Source organism: Accipiter gentilis, chromosome 32 (assembly GCF_929443795.1).
Source record: "Accipiter gentilis chromosome 32, bAccGen1.1, whole genome shotgun sequence".
Classification (NCBI taxonomy): Eukaryota; Metazoa; Chordata; class Aves; order Accipitriformes; family Accipitridae; genus Astur; species Astur gentilis.
In genome coordinates this window covers 3111206-3133175 of record NC_064911.1, presented here as the reverse complement: position 1 = coordinate 3133175, position 21970 = coordinate 3111206, and the positions used below count along the sequence as shown (strand labels likewise).

At 41.0% G+C, this 21970-nt stretch overlaps 1 protein-coding gene across 5 annotated transcripts in view; it reads left to right on the top strand.

Annotated features, from left to right (window-relative positions):
* GRIK1 (glutamate ionotropic receptor kainate type subunit 1) overlaps positions 1-20088 on the top strand; it is a 172777-nt gene extending 152689 nt beyond the window's left edge. For 2 of the 5 annotated variants that reach the window (XM_049835118.1, XM_049835115.1), the window contains 4 exons: positions 4206-4431; positions 8824-9074; positions 11468-11633; positions 19599-19710. In XM_049835118.1, the coding sequence (XP_049691075.1) occupies positions 4206-4431; positions 8824-9074; positions 11468-11617 (627 nt within the window). In that variant the 3' untranslated portion in view covers positions 11618-11633; positions 19599-19710. Of the gene's footprint in view, positions 1-4205; positions 4432-8823; positions 9075-11467; positions 11634-19598 lie in introns of those variants that run through there. The other 3 variants (XM_049835116.1, XM_049835114.1, XM_049835119.1) reach the window with 2 other exon arrangements.
* Positions 20089-21970: the final 1882 nt, after the last annotated feature.

Here is a 21970-nt window from a genome sequence, read left to right as displayed (position 1 = left end):
CTAAAGCATTTGGGTCATCTCTCAAAACGAATAATGCTCATCAAGGATGTTTCAATCATGTAATGGATCTGATGGTAGGCTATCCCTGCTGGAGCTGTCAAGGGTGAACTGCCCTTGTAATGGCTCTCCTGAGGCTGAATAGAAATGTTTCTGTGCTGAAAGAGATGCACAAACTACAGTATTTTTCAAAGCCTCATTATAGTCATTTCTTGAAAAGATGAGCTGAAATTTCCATTAAGATATGCTGGGAAACCCATCTGGAGATATTCCTGGAAACTGCATAAGGCAAGTACTGGACTCTCATCAGGAATATAAGGCAGGAGGAAGCAGCTGTGCCACCTTCTGAAGGGCTTTGGGAAACTCCCTTGGTCTAAGAGCTCTTCAGTGCCCAAAGATGGTCACTGCCATTGCTATTCCGATTCAAATTTCAGCATCGGAAAGAAAACTTCAAAACCTGTTGCTTCCGTGTTCTTTAGAGGAAATAGCTTCTGCATTTCAACATGAGAAGTTCAGAACAAATTTCCAGAGCTGTTTCCATCTTTACACTGACTTTTTTGCACCATTAATCCCTGAGGTTAAAATCTGTGGGCTTAAAAGAATGTAAGCCTTTAAAAAAAAAATAATCAGACAAGTTGATTAAGTATTTATATGCTATACATGCTAGCTTACTTATGCTTGAAATACACGTGTACACAAACACAAGTGGAAGGACAGTAGGTTTTGTACAGAATAGAGATGGATTCTCTGGCAGAGTGAAGGTGACATAGTGAAAGTTGCATGAAAAATACAATTTATCACACTTGTAAACCAGTGAGACACAGTGGTATATAAAAGGTGTTATTATTTTTATTACGCAGCCCTTCAAAATCCTCACAAGATTAGGATTTCTTTATGCTGTCCAAAACTTAAAAATAAATCACAGAGTAGGTCTCTGTACAATAAATACGATAGATACTTATGTATGCAAAAGGAAGACTAGGTGCTCTGTGAGGGCATGACTTTGCCTCCCTTGGAGTGTAAAATACTGCACATACTTCTTGAGCTAAGTAAACACACACACACCCCCCGCAGTGAGAGACCCGGGAATTAGGAGAAGGCAGGGGTAAGGGTTTCTGGGCAGCAGTTACTCCTGTTCCTGTGCTTCCCGTGTATTACAGTATAGTTTAAGAAAAAGCACCTTTGCCATAACGGCTCTAGAGAAGACACTTGAAATAACTCTGCCTCTTTTTGGGGAGCTCTGAAGCCCTGCCCTGGCCTGGACAGTTTCCCCTGGGCTGCCCCATGCCGTGATGGACTCTGGGAGCCCAATGCCCAGGGGTACCCCCCAACAGCCATGCCCCTGTGATTTGAGGGCAGCAGGACCTGAGCTGGAGTGATAGATGCTTTTCACAATAGGCAGCCTGTGCTGCAGAGACAGTCCTGCTACCTGGGAGTGCTGATGTGATGGGGACAGGGAGAGGGAAAGTTGGAATCAGCACGACCAGGTGCAGCAGCAGTAAAAATGTCCTGCAGGAGTGTAGGGCAGGGCTGGGTTGCACTAAGGAAGGGTCATTATTTCAAGTGCTTCCTGTCTTGCAAGATTTGATTTACCTAAGGGCTACGCCCAGGACTTAAACCAAGAAAAAACAAGAGAAACAGCAGACTCTTTCAGACCAACATTTTTTTAGAGCAAAACCATGACACTTTGGGTGTTCCTTGCTATGAAGGAGAGAGGAACAAGAGAGTGCCTGACATGTAGGACACGAGATGCAAAGACCAGCTGAGTCTGATTTTCAGTACTATAAGAGACATACATGGCAAAAGGATTTCCGAAGACTTCAAGTGCAGAAAAAGATCCTGGCATGAAGCAAACTCTGAAGACTTTGGTTTAGGACTTTGTGCTTAAAGTAGCAGCAGGAAGCCCCTGAAAGATGATATTACACAATGTACCTGCTGGATGACATGCAGTTTGGGCACCATATGAGAAAAGCAAGGTACTTGCACTGCTTTTCTGAAAACTCTACTTGGATTTATTCAAACTTGCATCACTTTTTATTTAGTCTTGTTTATAATGCATATACTAACAGTTGTGTTTTTCCACTGATTTTGAATGCCTTCCACTAGTATCCCTGTTGTAATAGTGTCCCCAGAAAAACTATTGCTAAAGAGCCAATATTTTCAAGAAAATTTCTGCAGTGACTGTGCCTTCTAGCCAGGTAGTGGGAGGAATGAAAACAAAAGCAATTGAAATTATTTGGGGAAAAAATGGAGTTCTGACTTTGAAGGAACCCCAGAGTCAGCCTCCTCCCTGTACGCAGATCCTGGATCTGGCCATACCAGATGAAAACCCCCAGAAAACAGGGTCTGGACAGTTAAGGAGTGCTCCAGTGAGGGCATGGGGTTCTAGGCAGGTGAGCCAGCACGATCTCAGGCAGCATTCACCATCTGTGTTCATGTCCAAATTTGGGGAAAGTCCAACTGAAGGCAAGATGTTTCACATCTACAAATTGTGACACACACATATTTCTCCAGACTGCCATCCTGCTCTGTTTCCAACATGTCTATAAATCTTCCATTGCTTTCTTGCTCCTACCTTCTGATGTGCAGACATGTTTCCACTGAAATCAATGAGAATTCAAAGCCCAGAATTTGGCATATCATCTATCCTGAAAAAAAGGGCGTTGGCAAGTCAAAAAGCTAAGATCTTTCTTTCAAACTCATCTGAATAAGGAATACATCCTTCCAGTAAATTCAATATCAGACTCAATCTACTGACTAAACTTATCATCGGTTTCAAAAAATATTCCCAACTGAGCAGTAAAAATAGCTTCTACTAGCAAAGAGCCACTTAACCATCTTCAAAGTTTAGTGGTATATCCTGTGTCTTACCAAACTTAGGTGGAATTTAGGTAATGTTCACAGGTATTGAATTTACAGGTGAAGCAAACTCTAAGAACCAGAAAATCAACTTCTCACAGAAATCCCCCAGACACTGGTGTTTAACAAGCACATATGGTCTCCACATAGTGACCCTAAAATCAGCTATGATGGCTATAAACCAAAGGTAGGGCCCATGAAGTAAGTGAGGATATACTGCCCCAGAACTGGGGAAACCTAAGTGTGTGGAGGACCTTCAACTCATACCTACACTAAAAAGCTGGTTTGTGTGTGCCTGGCTCGTGCTAGGCTGCAGCACAGAGCAGTTTGGCAATGGTTGGCTTTGCCATCTTGAGACAAAATTGTTTCCATTGACAGTTTCTAAGGGTCCTGCTGTCTGTAGGTCTACCCTGATATTCAATCCAAAAGCAGCATTGTGTCCTCAGTGTTGTTTAAGAGCATACAAGGAAGAGAGAGGTTTAATCATGTTAGTACTGCACAAGTGCTTGAAGGTTTTTTGGTTTGTAGGTAGCACATCTTGAGGGTAGCAGGCATGTCCGTGAGCAGGTTCAGTTTTCCTTTTCATATCCTCCAACAAAGGCAGAAGTGTGAACAAGGCACTTGCACTGCCTTTCCCTGCAGGATGCCTGGGTCCCTCACAGGCTCCCACAGCACAGGGAAAGGAGCAGGGAGGGAGGGATGTTCAACACTGTACAGAGGTGTCTGGGACTTCTGGCATCCCTCTTCCCTGGGCAGCTGGGCATTGGCACAGGACACGCACACAGTCCTCCTGGCAAACTCCCCCTTAACTTCAGCAGGAGAAGGATGAAGTCCTTAAGTCTGATTGCAATGGAAAGCAGAAAGCAGAAATTTGCGTAGAAGCCGCTTTGGGTTTGTTTCTCAAGCTTTATCCTTGAAGTACATGACTTCTAGGCAAGTGATAGCGATACAAAAGAGCCAGTACTTTATTCATCATCAGGCTTTTGGAGTAGTGTGTTTGCCCTGACAGGGAGAAGCACTGCCACTGAGTGCAAGAGTATCCAGCTGCACTAATTTAGCTGGGTTATGTGCTGTAATCCATGTAACAGCATTAGCCCAAAAAACTTCAAAGCACTTCACAGTTGTGCCAGTAATGAAGTTCCTGGCACTGCAAACAAAGTGAAAAAAAAAGAGATTCCTCAGCATAAAGCACAGTAAGAGAGAAAGGCTGCAGGAAGGAAAACCCTGCTACCAATTCTCTTTCTTTCAAGATGTGCTATTGGCATTGGACACAACAAAAGGCTGAGGAATATTTTACAAGTGTAATTTGGGTACTGGTGTGATTCTGTGCCCTCGTTTTCCCTCCTTAGAAATCAAAAATATCAACGTATGAGAAGATGTGGGCATTCATGAGCAGCAGGCAGCAAACAGCGCTGGTGAAGAACAATGACGAGGGAATCCAGCGTGTGCTCACAACGGACTACGCACTGCTAATGGAGTCGACCAGCATAGAGTATGTGACTCAGAGAAACTGCAATCTCACCCAGATCGGGGGGCTCATTGATTCAAAAGGCTACGGCGTGGGAACCCCTATTGGTAAGATACTTTCCAGCACAGGTGGTGTGGAGCACTCCCAGCAATGTCCCCTTCAGAAGTTTAGATGGCCATTTGAATTGTGTCCTAGTCTTCCTCATCAAACAGACCCTGGGAGCCTCCTTTTAGGCAAAACATCTACTCTTGCCCTAATCATCTGCAAGCCGTATCTGCAAGCAAGAGGGAATATAGCAGTGCAGGGTACATTTGCAGAATGAGGTCGAGTGACCTGCTTGCCTTCTGGAGCATCCCATTCATAGCAAACTGGGTATCCTCTGTGCCACTCGAGGTGCAAGTCGCTCTACTGAAATTCAGTTTAGTTTGAGAAATCAAGTAGTGTCTCTGGGAAAATGGAAGTGGGCAGGATAAATGTGATGTCCAATGTATGCATCCCAAAGAAAGCTGCATGAAAGGAGATGAATTTCTGATCTATTTTATGACCTCAGAGCAACACATAAGAACAGCGAGAAGCAATTGCAAAGTTCTGCATCAGGGATTTCAGTGTTTTGAGCTAAGCAGAGTCTTAAGACTCCCAATCTCTGTGAACTCTTTCCACTAGACCTTTTTTAGCATATCCAGTGTCCTTTTCAAGATTTTCTGATTGTAGGGGATTAGAAAGTGTGTAAGTTTTTTGTGCTTTGCTTTTCTGAATTATCAGCACTGGGCAGCCAGGTCTTTTTCTTGTATAAAATATTTCTCCATACTGCTCACATATGCATTTACCATGCCACGTTCAGTTAATAGCTATGCAATTTTATTGTTTTCAGGGGAATTATTCAAGGCAATATCAGTTTACACAGATATAAGAGGTGAAGCATTTGGTCCATTGGTTTCTTGGTATACCAGATATAAATAAGGGAGAAACTCCACTGCACTTTGAACTGTGATTATCTATGCTACTGAGTGCCTCAGACAGATTGTCATATAGATAACATTTTAAGTATACTTTTCCACTGGCTATGTGAGAACAACCATCTTACCCTGAGGACAATGATACAAAAGCTAAAATCCTGAATAAAGATAAATGTATGGCAAGAGTTTCATTTCAGTTATAAAGCTGCCACACTTTGAAACAAGAACAATGAAGGAATAATTGAAACAGATGGTAATCTTCAGAGAGTGCATCCATTGGAAATACAGATGTGAAATATATTTATAAGATGTTTCTTGTATGATAAATATTCCTTAATTTTTTTCTTAAGGAAAACTAGCAAGATTCAGGGGAATAGATATCTCCAAGCACTGTGGAATAATTCAGTGTGATCAGGCATCTGAAATTTTTAAAAGATTGATTTCATAAATAAGATAAGCTGTGGAGATCCTTCAACTATTCAGATGGACCCCAAAGGCTCGTCGTTTTTCTCATAGCATTCAAGACTATTGATTGCAGAAGCTGTAAAAAAAAAAAAAAAAAAAAAAAAAGATTACTTGTTTGTGACCTTCAACACCAAAGTTTCAGCAGGTCTTAACTGGTCTGCATTCATTCCTTCAGGAGAAGCCACAACCACACAGCTAGGTTTTGCAGCAGCAAAAGTATGCCTCAAGCTCCAAAATTTCCAGTGAATTACCTGAATACCATCACCATTCAGCTCCCAAAGAAACAGGAAGAAGAATTTTTGAAAGTTCTTCTAGGAATCCAGGAAATGTACTATTGTATTTATCAGAGCACCTTCTGCAAGTAAAAGATTACAGATATAGGCCGTCTTCCTACTTCTTTGTGCTGAGTTAGGTTAAAGGACATTTAGGCATATCAGCAAACATCTCAATTTACATTTATTACGGAGCTGATGGGTCACAAAGAGGAGGGTTTTCAGCAGATTCTTGGCAAAAACCATTACTAATGAGAAATCTGCAGCAGCCGGTGGTGAACTGACTGCACTCTGGAAGTACTGCTGTAGCAAAAGCACCGGGGTGCAAAATGTCACCCTGGGAGGAATCCAGTTGAAGAAAGCAACGTTATTATAGGTGTCAGGACAGGTATTAATTCCAGTATCCCTGCCAGTGCTGATGCTAGTAATTCTAACACTAATGCTATTACCAGTTACTTGGGAAACTGCTAAGAATGTAGATAGATGCATTTCTTGGCCTGAAAGGTAGGTTGTTAATAGCTCAGAGGCCATAAATGCTATGCTGAATATTCAAAGAGGTGTTGAGATGGATTTGTGTGCGGTTTTAGTGCTCACCAATAAAACATTACCAATCCAACACTCCACGCACACTTGACAAACTTTAAAAGCACGCGTAGAAATATAGAGGTACCTGTTACCCTCAAGATGAATTGTGATAATCCTGCTGGCAACATAAACATCACAAGAAAGAATGAACATCCCCACAAATCCTGCGTTGTGACTCAGGCTGCTTCACTTCACCTAACAGCTACGTTCTTCCAGACAAGGGAAAATAGATGAGTCCTACAACCTAAAAGTCTCCAGCTATCAGGGTGACAAACCTCTCCTAAGGTAGAAGCAATTCTGCTCTTTCTTCTGAGAGGTGCTGCTGTTTTCAGTGGCAATAATTCTCTTCTCCGTGTAAAGACAGTTTTGAAGGTGTTTTGGTTTTGTTTTCTGTTGTGCTTATTTTTGGTTCATTAATAGCATGCATAGAAATCATCTATTCTTAGAGCAGGCGTACTTTCCTTTCAAAGCTGGCTACCTCAAGCAGTGGCTGCTGATTGCTGGCTTCCCAGATGGACTTTGTACAATCTGACACATGTCTCTTGGCATCTGTGGTCACAGCATGTCCTAGTGCTGGCAGTAAGATACACTGAAAAATAGCTGAGTGTTGGCACAACAAACGAAGAACTGCAATGTTTTTCACACTGATTCTCCTCAGACAATGCTGCGGGCCAACGGAAATGGAAAGCAGAGGGAGGAACTTGTATTCATGGTACAATTATTTTTAATAATATCCTGCATGGCAACATAAGAAAGAAAACTGACGCTGTGAGGCCAAATTTCCAAGGCTATTTAGATGCATTAAGACATAAAAGTGGTGCCTAGTGAGATTTTTCTTAAGTGTCCATGTCTATGTGTACCACACTATCACTGAAATTGTGGCACACATTCTGCCTTAAAAGTTTGTTTACCTTGATCGGATTGAGAATTGCGGCTGCTTTAATTTGCAGCAAAATGTGACTTTTGGTGAAATGACAGCTTAAGAAAATAGTCTTATTAATGTGCTAAAGGAGAGGAAAGGGTGGATGGTAGTTAGCTACATGGACAAAGGACTGGTGACACTGTATGTCAGCCCAGACACTGAATGATTCCAATTGTAGGAAGTCCAACATGGCAGGATTTGGGGGCACATAATATGCCTTTAGAGCCAAAGAGTCTTTCTTGTAACTCTCTCCTGCTTGCTATCATAAAGTCTTTTCTCCATAAAGAAAAGTCTCTCTCGCAATGCCAAAACCAACTTCCACGTATCTATTATAATTAACACCAGGGTTTCTGCTATTATTGTTGATAACTTCAGCTTCTGGCAACGTGGGAAAAGATAACTGATAGCAATTTTCTTTAACTAGGCACTGCTCCAAAAGTGGGGCGAGGGGCATACCTCTCCCTTGTCCCCCTTTAGGGCTACAGACTTCTGCTTCGGCAACAGCACAAGTTGGCTGAAGGGACTTACGGGCAGCAGAGATTTTGGAAGATGGAGAGCCAGAGCAGACTGCGTGAGAGGCAAACCTAAACAGATTGAACTGCCCAACGTGACCCCGCTGTTTGCCAGATACTGTACGTGCCCATTAATGCTGCTGAGCCTGAAGACACATCATTTAGCAAGCTGTTGGCCTGCAAATAAAAAGCAAAAAATAGTTGCTATTTTCAGTTTGCAGTGCCAATATAGTTGCAAGTCACGGAAAAAAAGTCTTGGATGCCTTGTGTTCTTATAAGCTGTGAGGTAGCTGAAGTGGAGTTGTGGGCTTATGCAGGTATAAATGAGAAGAGGATGCATCTGACTGACTGTGGGCTTTTCTTAGACAGCTACTCATTTTACATGCAGTAGGAAAAATAAACAGATGTTGAAGTAAATAGAAGAGATGCAAAGCCGAAGGTCTCAAAGGATGCTTAAAGCAATATTCGAACATGATATGAAGGAATTACTTAGGAAGAAAACCCACTGCCAAAGCTTAAATAAACCTCGGTAGGAGACTCTAGAAATTATAATGAATTTTCAAACAAGTAATGGGACCGAAGGAGCTTTCTGCTTTCCAGTCCCCAGGGCAGACACCAATAGATAGTCCTCCTCCCCCTTCCAGCTGAAGAGAAACCAAGACTTTCTAGATGGAATAACGAATCATGTGAGAAGGGAGCACTTTTGCTTCAGGTGGCAGCAGCTTGCTCCCTCCCTGCCTTCTCTTTGCTGCAACTGGCACTGATGGGCCTTGCTCTCACCTTGCAGGGTCTCCTTACCGAGACAAGATCACCATCGCCATCCTCCAGCTCCAGGAGGAGGGAAAGCTGCACATGATGAAGGAAAAGTGGTGGCGAGGCAATGGCTGCCCCGAGGAGGACAGCAAAGAAGCCAGTGCTCTCGGGGTGGAGAATATCGGGGGCATCTTCATAGTGCTCGCTGCAGGGCTTGTTCTTTCAGTGTTTGTAGCCATTGGTGAATTTATATATAAATCAAGGAAAAACAGCGATATTGAGCAGGTGAGTCATCCATTTCCAGCTTGCTTATGTTTCGGGGAGGCTGAGGGTTGTGGATGTGGAGGTGACTGCATTACATGTCTCTTCGCTGGCATGCAGATTTTGTATTGCTGAACTTTCACCATGCGACTCTGGCACTAAAGACAAATAATTTATTAAAAAGAACAGAGAAGCACCTCATCCACAGTCCAATTAGTGCTGCTTAGTATGGCAGTGCAGAACAAGAGCAACTAATTTCTCACACAGTTTCTGCTTGATCTTTAAGACTTCAGGTATAAATTATGTTGGAAAGGAATAAAACACAACTGGATTTTTTTTTTTTTTATATGGCATTAGCATCAGCCCTTTGAGTAACAACAAGAATGTACTTCCAAATCTGCAAGTGTAATTTTTCTCTTGCTCTAGAAAGCATTTTTTTCACAGCCAGGCACTTACACACTGTGCTGAAGCATGCGCTTCAAAGCAGGGACACCTACTGAAAGGTGATGGATGCCACAGTAAAGTAAGATTATGGAGCCAAAGAAATTCTGGTAATAGCTCCACTGAAGCATAATAAGCAATATAAAAGGGCAGAGGGAAAACAAAGGAAATGCTGTGTGTAAATCATGCCTTGAGTATTACAGCAGTTTGTGAGATAGAATCAATCATGAAAATAGAGTGTAAACACCTGTTTACTGAACCATCAGCCGCTGTAAAAGAAACAAGGCATAAGCAGCAACTTGGAGTCTGTTCTTGAATTTGTCTGCCAACCCTCTTACTCTGGCTGCCTTCCCTGGTGCTGGCCATGTCCTAGACCCTGATGTGGCCCTGTTTGCCTCAACTGCTATAGCTGCCCTGATCCTCTTCACTTCAGCAGGACTTAGCGTAGGGACGAGGGTCACATTGCACTGCAGGATCAGTGGCCCCTGATGCAATCACCAAGAGGAGGGTTCCTATCACCTCACTTCAGGCTTCTAGACATGAGGCATCTACTTTGAAGTGAGTTGTTTAAGCTCGCTTTGCACTTTTATATGGGAAAGGCAATTCATCCTCTTCATCCATGGTGTAGTTCTGCAAGGCTGATGACGTAAATGCCAGAAATTACTACTGAGAAAAATAACCTTAACAAAGGCAGCAGGGATGAGTGGGAGGAGAAGAGCATTTTTGCACTTGGTCTCAGAGATGCAGTTTACACTGCGTGCAGCAGTGGTGCTGGGACGTGAGAGGGATTGACACCTGAGTAAAAACAAGCAGCCAGGGCTGAGGGCATCACGAGGACAACATCTGGTTTTGGATAGGATAAATCACCTGTATCTCCTTGCTGCCGGTAAGGGATCGCCATAAGCTAAGGCTACACACCTGCTGTACAGACAGCTGAAAAGAAGTGAGCTGAATCCTACCATGCATCTTCATTTTCCAGATGGCACTTGGTATTATTTTGGGTCCATGACAACCTAATGTCAGTGGACTTGGTCCTCACAGTATCCTGCAGGAGAGGGCAGCTCCTGACCGTGCAGACGTCTCCATGTGTGCCTGAGCAAGCCCTATTAAAGGCAATGGCACTGTCTACAAACAACAGACGCAGTTCCAGTAGAGCAATATTGCAGGAGATATTAATCAAAGTATCCCTCTCTTGGAATAAATCAGACGTAAAAGATGAAAGTATTTTGCACATATTGCAGCTTTCTGATTAGTATTTTAACCCTGTAGAACAGTTTTAGCACAAAATGTATAATGAATGCATCCATGTCTTTGTTTCATTCATGTCTCAGGAGATCTTTCATTCAAATATGTTTTGGAGAACAGTTGCAGCTAATTAAAATGTTTAGTATAAATGCTAATATGGTGCAGAATATCCTGGAAACTCTTCAGGAGTCTGGGAAAGGCAATGCATTCCTGGAGTGATAATTAAAGTAGACCTAAAACTTTACATCATGAGGGAGTGTTAATTTACTTAGCAATATGTTGGGTGAATAACAGAGTATTTAGGGATACATATATACATATAACATTTCTGAAACTGTGCTACTGCTTCACAGCAATGTGTTGCTTATTACAGGCAGTCTCTTAATAATTAAAATCTTTAAAGTGAGTTAATGTGGCAACATCATACTTCTCCAGAAGTAATTTTACAGACAGTAGAACACCAGCGATTCCAGTGTTACTTTTTGATTTCTCTCAGCTTGTTTTATTTTTATTCTGGTGAAATAAGAAGCTTAGATGGAAAATGCTATACCATGTATATTATCACTAAGCTAATCCAAAGCATGAGCTGAATACAATCTATGACTTTTCTGTTTTCCTTAAATGGAATCTCCTTTGATTTGAATAGCTTTTGAATCTCATTCTCATGTTTGATTTTAATTTTACTTCTTTCATTTATTTATTTAATCCATTTTTCTTTTCTTGCATGCAAGGCCTTTTGTTTCTTTTATGGACTACAGTGTAAGCAAACCCATCCGTCCAACTCCACCTCTGGCACCACCTTATCTACGGAGTTAGACTGTGGCAAGCTAATCCGAGAGGAGCGAGGGATTCGAACACAGCCCTCGATTCACACTGTATAGTCAGGAAAGAAAAAAGGTGTGTCTGATGGAAAGCATTAAACTTAAACAGTGCACATAATGGCAAAAGTTGTACTCACCAACACATAGTTAATGACTTCAAAGTGCCTCTTGCTTCAGCAGGAGATAGGTTTATGTAACACAAATTGTTGAAGTCCTGGAAATTTGGGCAGTTTAAATGCATATCACAGAAAATAATTACACCCACAGTGAAGAGTGAGTGCAATAGACTAATAGATTTTAAGAATTATCAGTCTCTATGTACAGTTGTCATCTTGTGATTACATGGGGTAATTCACCTTTTTCAGGTAAGAAAAATTATTTACCTCCTTTTCATCTCCTACCAAACCTGAGTAAACCAATGGCAGTCTCATTACTAAAAGCATGGAGAAATATTTTGCTTGGTCTCTTCTGAAGCATTCTGCAAGTGGGCCAGGCCATTCTTTATAAATCTCAGAAAATAACCTGCAGGGCTCCATTAACTTTCTGAACCCCTGTTATAAGCAGCCAGAGATTTTTTAGCTGGCATATCTTATTCCCAGTGTCAATATTTAATGAATTTTAATTCAACCATTTAAAATTCATTAGCCAAAGCCTCCAAGTAACTATCATAGCACAAAATCATATCTATCTGTTAAATTTTATGCCATGTAACCATTAACATTTAAGAACATATTCGACAAAAGCACCCTCAGGCACTCCCAGTATATACCTTTCACAGAATAAATCCATTGACTTGGCTTGAGCAATTCATGATGTTCACTATTGTAAGGCTTTGTAACGTAGAAAACTCCTTTATGGCAAAATCAGGATATCAATTTATATCAAACAGTGAAGCCTTGGCATTGCTTTGCATATTGAAATGCACAAGGAAACTTCTGTGTAGGAGGCTGGCACTGGATGTTTCTTGTACCCTGGAAGGATAACAGTTTGATTTCCTCTAATCCTCAGCTAGTCTGCAGACTGACAGGGCAGGAGACAATGGACTGGATCTGTTGTTGCCACCAAAAACCATATGATGACAATCTGAGATACACGAAATGTATAGAAATGCCAGCTCGTAGGATGTCATGAACCACAGCAAACCACCATGTTTTCAAAACCTGATTACCTTTTACCTGTATTTCATTATATCCCAGCTTACCACCAGTTTCTCGAATTCGTTTCCCACCCCTCACACCTAATTTATGTTTTCTTGCCCGCTGCAGTTCCTCCTCATCAAACAAGTTAATGATCTGTTTTATTGAGGGGCCATTTCTGGACTCTACTGCAATTAGAAAACTTGTTCGAGTGGATGCCTTCACACTCAGTCGCTGAAGTGCTGCAGCGAAACTCTGCTCTGCTCTTGAATTGTTTCTCTCATACCCGGCTCCTGAGAAAAGCCAGACTATACAGTGACCTGTGTTTTCCTTCTATTCACGTTACAATTTTTGATCAGCATTATTTATGCTGGCAGTAAGCTTAACTATTTTTTGCAACGAAGATGAACTGCTCGTAGCTAGGCTATACCAATTCTTCTCTGCCAGTGCTTATCCGTGTACGTGAGTGTTTGTGCTCTGCTCCAGGTGCTGCAAGAAATTGTCTTGCTCAAAATGGCATTTTAACTTGTTTGAATAAGGCCTTGAAAGCTTTGGTTCTTCATAAAATGAGCCATCTTACCAGCAAAGACCTGAATTAGATCTTCTGTATCCCTGATTTAAGAAAGCACTTTTGTTCGCAGTTTCCCAGTAGAAGAGACTTAAATCTAATTAAATTCAGCTTCTCTCAACACTCAGAGGAGAAGGAAAATTCCTTATGTGTTTATCTCCATCATTGCTCTACGCAAGAAGTCCTCTGGGTTGCAGCTTCAACCAGTTTTCTAATCACTTTTCAGAGGAATGCAGAATCCAGAAATTTTCTGTCACTTTTTAGGTAAACATTTTCATATCTGTCAAGGAAACAGTCACATTGTTAGTAACAGTCATCGGTTCTCTGTGTCTAGCTGTCCCCACAGACAACCTCACAGATTTTGGCTTGCCTGTGGGAATTACAAAGCAGCTTCTCCTTTCTGTAACAAAGATTCATACCTAGCTACAAAAAGTTATTAAAAAGCCTTACTTGCTCCTTAGCAGCTGCGCCAGCAGCTGAGGCGGTGAAGAGCTGGCATGCCGCCCTAGCACTAACAAATCCATGCTTCTAAAGGCAGTTTTTGCAAGGTTTGCCATGGCTTCAGGAAAAAGCAGGTGCCTTCAGGTTAACAGTGAGATTTGAGGAAGGCACAGCCCACAGCATCTCCCATGAAGTGCATGGCACCTGGAAGGACTCCTGCATAGACACACAAGCTTCAAGAAAAGGTGTTAAAGCATTCAAAGATTTTCCATTTATCATCACTCTAAGCTTCTATGACCACTGTACTTTGAAATTTGGCCACAAAAAAATAATCTGTTCACAAATACAGATGGTCACCATTGCATCTTCCTAACTTGCAGCCTTGCAACTGCATCCAGGACCCAATAATCAAACTGGATCCTTTCTCAGGTGTGTGTCAGCGCAGGGACCTTGCTGTGCAATCAGCACAGAGCCAACAACTCTGCCTGTGATGGATGAGCCGCAACAGACTCCATCAGGACTGGTTCTGTGGTACCAGTAAAGCATAGCCAGAGCTATGTGGGGAGAAAAATGGCTATAAGCATACCTTTATGTTATTTTATACTAATTTTTGTTTTGCTGTTGCTGCATTTTAATCAGAACTCCCTAAATATTCAAATTAATAAGTCTTTGCAAAAAATGGCATATGATTTGACACAAAGAAGCCACCTACCATTGAGAGCAAAGGCACTGTGAATAAGCTAGTCCCAAGCCATTGCCAGGTTTATTTGGCTGCGGCCAGTGTGCCTACTTTTATTTAGTGGCAGTTCCTGCCCTCATCAAACAGTCTGCAAACCAATTAGGCAAAGATGCAGGGGAAAGGAGGGAGAAAGGACAAGAGAAGAATGAGAGGAACAAAGGCAATACGATCACCATTTCAGAAAGCCAGAAGGAGGATGGATTAAGACCACGCCTGCACTGCAGAACTAGACCAAGCACAGCAATAATGCTCTCTGTAACTAAATTGATATTTCCTCAAAGTACTGCCATGGTATTGTGTGCTTGTGTCACCTCTCTTGGATCAACGCCTTGAAGCTTCACAGCTTTAGTTCTTTGGAAACAAAGGAGGAGGAGAAGGGGGAGAAGGAAGAAATCTCCTCAGTGAGGTTCTTGCAAAACAGAATTTTCTGTGAAGTTGTCAGGTCTGCAAATCCCCCCTCATCAATGAACATCAGCTTGAGCCCCTCCATTTTCAGGCCATAACCACACCTCCAAACACAACTGTGGCCATCTATGCCTTCACCTAGCAGTCCCATTTGTGTTTAGATGGTTTGGGAGACCATCAAGTAGCTTTACTGATTTTTTTTTCTTGTAAAGAAGAAACCGAGAAACAGTTTATATAACTGAGGAAGAGATAAAATAATCCACAGGTTACCATCATACTGTTTTGGCAATCACTGTTCAATAGACTCTGACAGTTTAAAAGACTTAATTTAGTGATCTACTTATGCAATTAGCCATCAGTGACAGAATGCTCAAACAGATTCTTAATGTGCCGCAACAGCAGTTTGCTCACTAGGAGAAACTATTTTGGATATTTTTCCTTTGGTGCACTAGGCACAAACAAATCACTTTTCTTTCAACAGAAGACATATGTCAGTGTCCCAGCTATGGGTCCTTCACAGTGAGGAGGGCATGGCAGAAGAAAAATCCTGACTTCTGCACATCCTTCTCTGTGCCTGAGCTGGTCAGGTGTTGTTCCAGAACAAAATCTGGCCAACTTCCTTTGATTTTCATAGTTCCCAGTTCTCCAACACAGTGCACTAGGTTTGGGTTGTCTTTTTTTTTTTTTTTTTGGTATTTGCTTGGTTTTGCAACATATTAATAAATCCAATTGAAAAGTCTTGTCCCCAGCAGTAGCCCAGCAGCATAAGCAGCAGATCAATAAATCCTGACTACAGATTCTTTTTTTTTTTCAGTCTTGTTTCTACTTTATTTTATGTTATTTTCTAAATTCTGAATCTATAATTATCCTAAAGCTTAACACAGTCTTCTGTATGGGAGTGTAAGGCAGGATTTGGGAGCTTCATGACCAAGTTTTATAGCCTGCTGAAATGACTAAAGGGCAAAGAGAAAGTCTCACATCACAAGGAGAGCAAAATCTATCCTGTTTTTAAAGGATGACATTTCCTTTTAGCCTCACATACCATGTCCTGCAGCATTTTGACACTGCTAGAATGAGAAAGTTGAACTGACTGAAAGCAAAATGTTAAACTCATTACTCTGATGTTAAATGTATTGCTCTGTGCCTGCTCTGCTCTCATTCTGGGCAAGACCTCAAAAGTGGACTTAACAGCATGTAAAAAAATAGGTTTTTAAAGAAACCCTTTCAGTCTGGCTATCTGAATATGAGACTAAAAGAACAGTATATTACCCTTTTAAATGGAATTTTAATGTCACCATCCTCTTTTTAAAGGCTACTGTAATTATGCTACAGACATGGTGCTGTTCAGAGGGCTGTCTTGGGAGTCCCCACTGAATGTGTTCCTTGTCCGTGATTTTCCTGTAAATCCTACAGCATTCTGGCTGAGTTTGTACTCATTCTGCACCACAGTTTTCTACTGCTTGAAAAGTTCAGGGCAATTCCAGTTTTCAGACATCTGTTCAGTTTCCTAATCGCACACACAAGCTTGGAGATAAATAGGATTTTGAGCTATGCTTCCTGGGGCTTAAAAGAAAGTTCACATGTAACTGTCCTTCTGAATGATTAACCAAACCCCTGAAAGTTCAAAGTATCATCTCAGGTTGCTCTTTTAGACCATCTGAAGCTCTGTGTGAAGGCAAAGGGACAGAGAAAGACCTGTGTCTCCCCTGTTTTAATGCTTTTTGCCACCTCCCACTGGTTTTCTCAAAGGTGGTAGGATCTCAGACACAGGAATATGCACAAAATCAATGAGAGGCGTAGTTATGTCCATAACCATTGGAATATCTTTGAAATTTTAGTCCAGGGTCTATGAATCTACATTTAATTCATTGCTTCATGTTGACAAAACTCATACCAATGGTTTTTAAGTCCCTCAAAACTAAGTGCAAAGTAAACATAAAAGTAAAACTGCTTTTGTGCTTTCACAAAGCCAGGAGCTGGAGCTTCACAGTGTAAGACCCTGGAAGCTATCACTGTAAACCCTCCTCCTGTCTCTCTCCCAACCCACCCTCTCTGTAGGATGGCCAAGCCCATTCCCATGCGTGTTGAGCATGTGTGCTCCGACCTCTATCGTGGGTAATCAACCCATTAGGGCCTTGCACTGCCAGGATGGGATAAGAGAGTCTCGATAAGGCAGAGCCCTTTCATATTTTAAATGTCCTACTTCCATACTTTGTGGGTGGATAAACGTGATCAGTTTACAGAGATCATCGACAAGAACAGTAGTGCTTTTATATTCCATTTTAGATGCAACCGCTATTGATGAACAATTAGGCAAAAGTTTAATTCTTAGACAAGACCTAATCATAAGAGCCATTCTGAAGAATAGCTTGAAGTCTTTCTGATAATATTGATTTTAAAATTCAAAACAGAGTTGGAAGTGGAACCAGTGGGCACTTCACAAATCATGTAGTCAGTTATTAAAATCCTCACATACTTAATGTCAGCAATATGTTTTCAATATCTATCTGCAGATGTGAAATGATCTTCATGGGACTATTTTGTTGATATGAAATTGAAAGGCATTATGATAATTGCATAGTCTGAATCACTTTGGAAAATTAAAATACACGGCAGTATTAACAAGGCAGTAGAATGTACTGTTTCATCTGCAGAAATCATCCCTGTATGCACATTGCAGAGACTGATGGCTATTATTGAATACACACATAACATATAGGTTAGTAAGAACAACAGGGAAATAAAAATAAAAATAAACCTGATCAATCCTACAAATTGATAATATGATCCTTTCCTTATTTGCCATGGAGTTCTGGAATCTCTCTGTAATCTAGATTTTGAAAGCTCAATTAAAACTAAGATAGTAGAGAGAAATTATCTGTGCTAAGTCAGCCACTTAGAGCATACAGTTTTATTATTTTGGAAATAAGTGGTGCTGCTCTTTATAAAACCCTGAAGCGATATAGAAATAGTGTCTGTGTTAGGATGATACCTGTCACCCACTGCTTCCAGAGGGCATGGGGCTGCAGTGGACACCTTTAACTCTAACTCCTGTAGTTCTAGGATTCCTGTATTACATTGGCAAAGAGGATATTTAAATGATAATTGCACCAGTAAATTCCTGGCTGTTACCAGAGAGTAATTTGAAAAACAGAGCAGTACACTGCCCTGGCCCATGTCTACTACATTTGGGGGCTGGCATGAATTAATAGTAGCTTAATTTATATATAGTTAAGAATTTTAGATGAAAAAAAATCAAGTATCTCAAAGAAAGAGCATATTAAACTATAGATTTAACATACTATGAGATCTTAGCCTGTGTGCAGCCCATCCCACAAATGGACGTGATGACATATGCAAGATCATACACATTTAAAATACACACACACACTGATGCACTGATGCCTTGAGCTCATTTAAAGAACCAGGGTTATGCACGATATAGGGAGGGTTTATACTGGAGAGGAAGAAGCACGGTGTGGGGGACTCACTTCTCTGGGATTCCTTTGCTACTGTAAACAAATTATTTAGTCTTGATCCAGGTTACCATCATACTCTCTTTTGCATTTGAAAATATTCCTCTAGAATAGCTGGCTACTAGGAAAGCTTGGGCTTTCTCCTTTTCAAATAATACATCTGTTTTTTTCTTTTTTTTAGCACTGTATAACTTAGATCCCTATTGGATTATTACTGGTTAAGAACTGGACATTGCTTACCTTGCATTGGTATCACTCTAGAAGGGAAATTGTATTTGATATAGAGAACCATATCTGTGTGCTATTGCTGTCATTTTACAAGAACTGTAGTTTTAACCAGTTGTTTTAAAGCTGGTCAGTTCTGCTGTTCTAGAAAGGGTTTGGTAGGAAGGATTTAATCAACTTGATGAAGGTAAGGTAGTTAAAGATTTGTTTCACACTGCTACCATCACTTCATTTTATATATAAATAATGTATTTATATATATTTTCATAGAACTTTTTTCTGTATTGCTAGATACTTCCACGTAAAGCCTCTTCTGTGGGTTCGGTTTTTTTTAGCGTTACATGTAATTATTCCAGCTGTAGATTTTAAAGGATATTTCCACTTACCTGAAATGTCTTTGTTAATGTTGTGATGGTGGGAAGAACAAAAGATTTCTGCTTTCTTTATAAACTATTCAGCTACCTTATACTTGTGGTATTTTTCTCCTTCAATACACAATATTTGAAAAAGATTCTTTCCAAAGGAAGAAGAGGATTGAAGATTGTGCTATAATTTAGAAATGTCTGTTAATTTTGTAAGGAGAAAATAACTAAACCACAAAGAAATCTTCAGAAATGGCGTTCTTTGTTTTCTCTAGTATGCCCATTTTTTGTGGCTAAGGTACTTGTGATTTAAAAAAGATTACCTTTTTTCTTTTAAGATCAGGAGGAAGTTTATCTACTGAAAAAGGGTAAGTTTTATGACATGAAGCCACAAAAACATCACAAATGTGTCTGTGTAGAATGTCGGAAACTTTCATAATCAGCTTTTGTTAAGCTAAAGTTAAATTAAATTCGGAGGAAACCAAGTTAGGCAAAACACATGGCTTATACAGACTCACCTATTATACCTTAAAGGCTATTCAAAACTGGCAGAACTCAGCAGAGAAGCTTTCTGAGCCCGCCAGTAAGGGCTCAGATCCTTGCTTCTAAAAGCCACCATTTATGCAAAGGGTATGCTCGAACTCTGCCTTTGATGAGAAGTATTTAATGCCATTTCCATCTTCCACCAGTGTCTTTCTTTCAATGCGATAATGGAGGAGCTTGGAATTTCACTCAAGCATCAGAAGAAGTTAAAGAAAAGGTCGAGAACTAAGGGGAAATCTTCATTCACAAGTATCCTTACTTGTCACCAGAGGCGGACACTGAGGAAAGAAACCATAGCATGAGCAAGAGAGACCCCTTTGAGGAACTATCAGGAGCAAAAAACAAAACAAAACGTTGCTGCCTACAAGTTGATTGTGGTGGGATTTCTGAAATATAGACATTTACCTTGTTCTTCAGAAATTCTATGTGATTTCTTTTTTTAATCTAGAGGTACAACAGTTTAAATGCTCACATAGACTGATGTACTACTAATCATCTGGGAAGTGACTCACTATTTCTTTTGAGATGGATTTGTATGCTCACCCGTTTTGCACCTCTCTTCCCCTCCCCATGCATTGCTGTATGTGCTTTCTAAATAAATAAATAAACAAGAGACAGGGTTCTTTTTTCCAATAATCTGGGAGTGGAACTTTTTTTTTCCCTTTTGAAGAAAAGACTGCAGTTCTACTGAGCACAATTGTTTAGAAACCAGGACCCACACAACTAAAGTAAAAATTCATACAATTAACTCTTACTACAAAAATATACTAAATACAGAAGTTTCCAACAATGAGTTATTTTTTCTGATATCATAAGGAACACTCTTCAGGTTCTTTGCTATGAGAAATTGTTTTTCCTTATCTTTTCTCTTTTTCATTTTTTTAAAAATACAATTATTAGGTAATGCTATAGCTCCAGGTGCTAGATGTTCAAAAAGAAAAAACAAAAACACAGGGGAAGGCAACATTGACTTTGTCACACTGCCATATTCTCCAGCTCCTGACACCAGTAGAACAATTCTTAACTTCAAAATGAAAATCCCTTAGAAATTAGAGCCAAGAATACTCAATTTATAACAAATCTTGACCACAAAGATAACAACATCTCACAGGAATATAGCCAATGCTCGGGAATTGAAAGCTTTTCTTGCAACTACTGCAGGCACCAACAAAATGTTTTAACAGTGAAAGAAAGAGAAATTAAACCTTTTCTGTGAAGAAACCTATGTCTGAAAAACCCCAGTGATGCATTATAGCCACAGATTTCCCACCCCATCCTTCCCCCCCAAAACTCTACCTTTATAGTGCAGTGAGGTGAAGCACATTTATATTTATTACTATGTTGTCTCTATGATTAATTCTGTTGTTTCTGGGGCTTTTATTGGTGCCAGCTGGTTAGGTCTGAGGATGCCTGTGGAAGGAAATGGGTGAAATGCAGGCACATCCACACCTCAAGGGATGAGGGTGGGTGCAGGAGATGGGTGCCCCTTGCACCCAGCAGTTGGGAGCTGTTCCCCTGCCTCCCTACATGCTGGGCTATATACAAAGACCTGGTCTGTCTAGGGTTATCCCACCACTATGACCACCTCTAATCCTACGGCTGGAAAAAGGGACCCAGAGGACTGGAGCCACGGATTGCTTTTCTGTGCAGCACATGGAGCCAGGCGAGCCTGAGTAATATCAACAGTATTTGCTTCAGCTTGTGGCAATGTTCATTACCCAGGTGCTTCAACTAAGTGTTAAGTTTTATTGCCCTTATATTTCCCCAGGGACCTTAGTGCTTACCATTGATTACTTTTCCCTTGTACGAAAAGGCATTTCCTCTGCAAAAAGTGAAAGCCTTTGAGTGGAGAAATCTCTCCTTCACCTGACACCATCGCTCCCTGCAGCCCCCTGTGAGCTTTTATGCTATGCTGCGTGGTAAGGTCAGTTTGCAATGAACAGTATTGCTTGCAAAAGCCCTGCTTTCAGAAGTGATACATTTTGATATTATTATAGACTAGAAGACACCTCTGTTCATTTAGCCTTTCCACACAGTTCAAGGTTTCTAAACTTCTCACCATTACCACTGCTTTCCCCAAGGCCCTCTGTAATTACTCCATATCCTTCCCAAAACACAATGCCCCAAACTAGATCTGCTTTTCCACCCATGTTGAGTTGGGCAGAAAAACATCTTCTTGTGTCTCAAAGGCCATACTGCTGCTCACACACCTTGTGAGGAGATCTCCTTGCCCTAACTGGGTAAGGGGGTGACCCCCCCCCCCCGCCATGATACAGGCAATGATAATTTCAGCCTGAGGTTAGGGATGTCACCATGTGGAATTGCACATTTTTGTGGTGGGTTCTTTTTTTACCAAACTGTTTCTCCAGTTTGTCAAGATCGGTTTGTCCCCAGCCATGCTGGTTGCCTGAACCAGCTTGGCAGTACCTGCAAATTTAGCAAATGTACTCACTAAAAACCATCCATAAAGGAGACCCAGGTGGTGGACAGACCCCTGTAGATCCCCCCAGTTTTGACA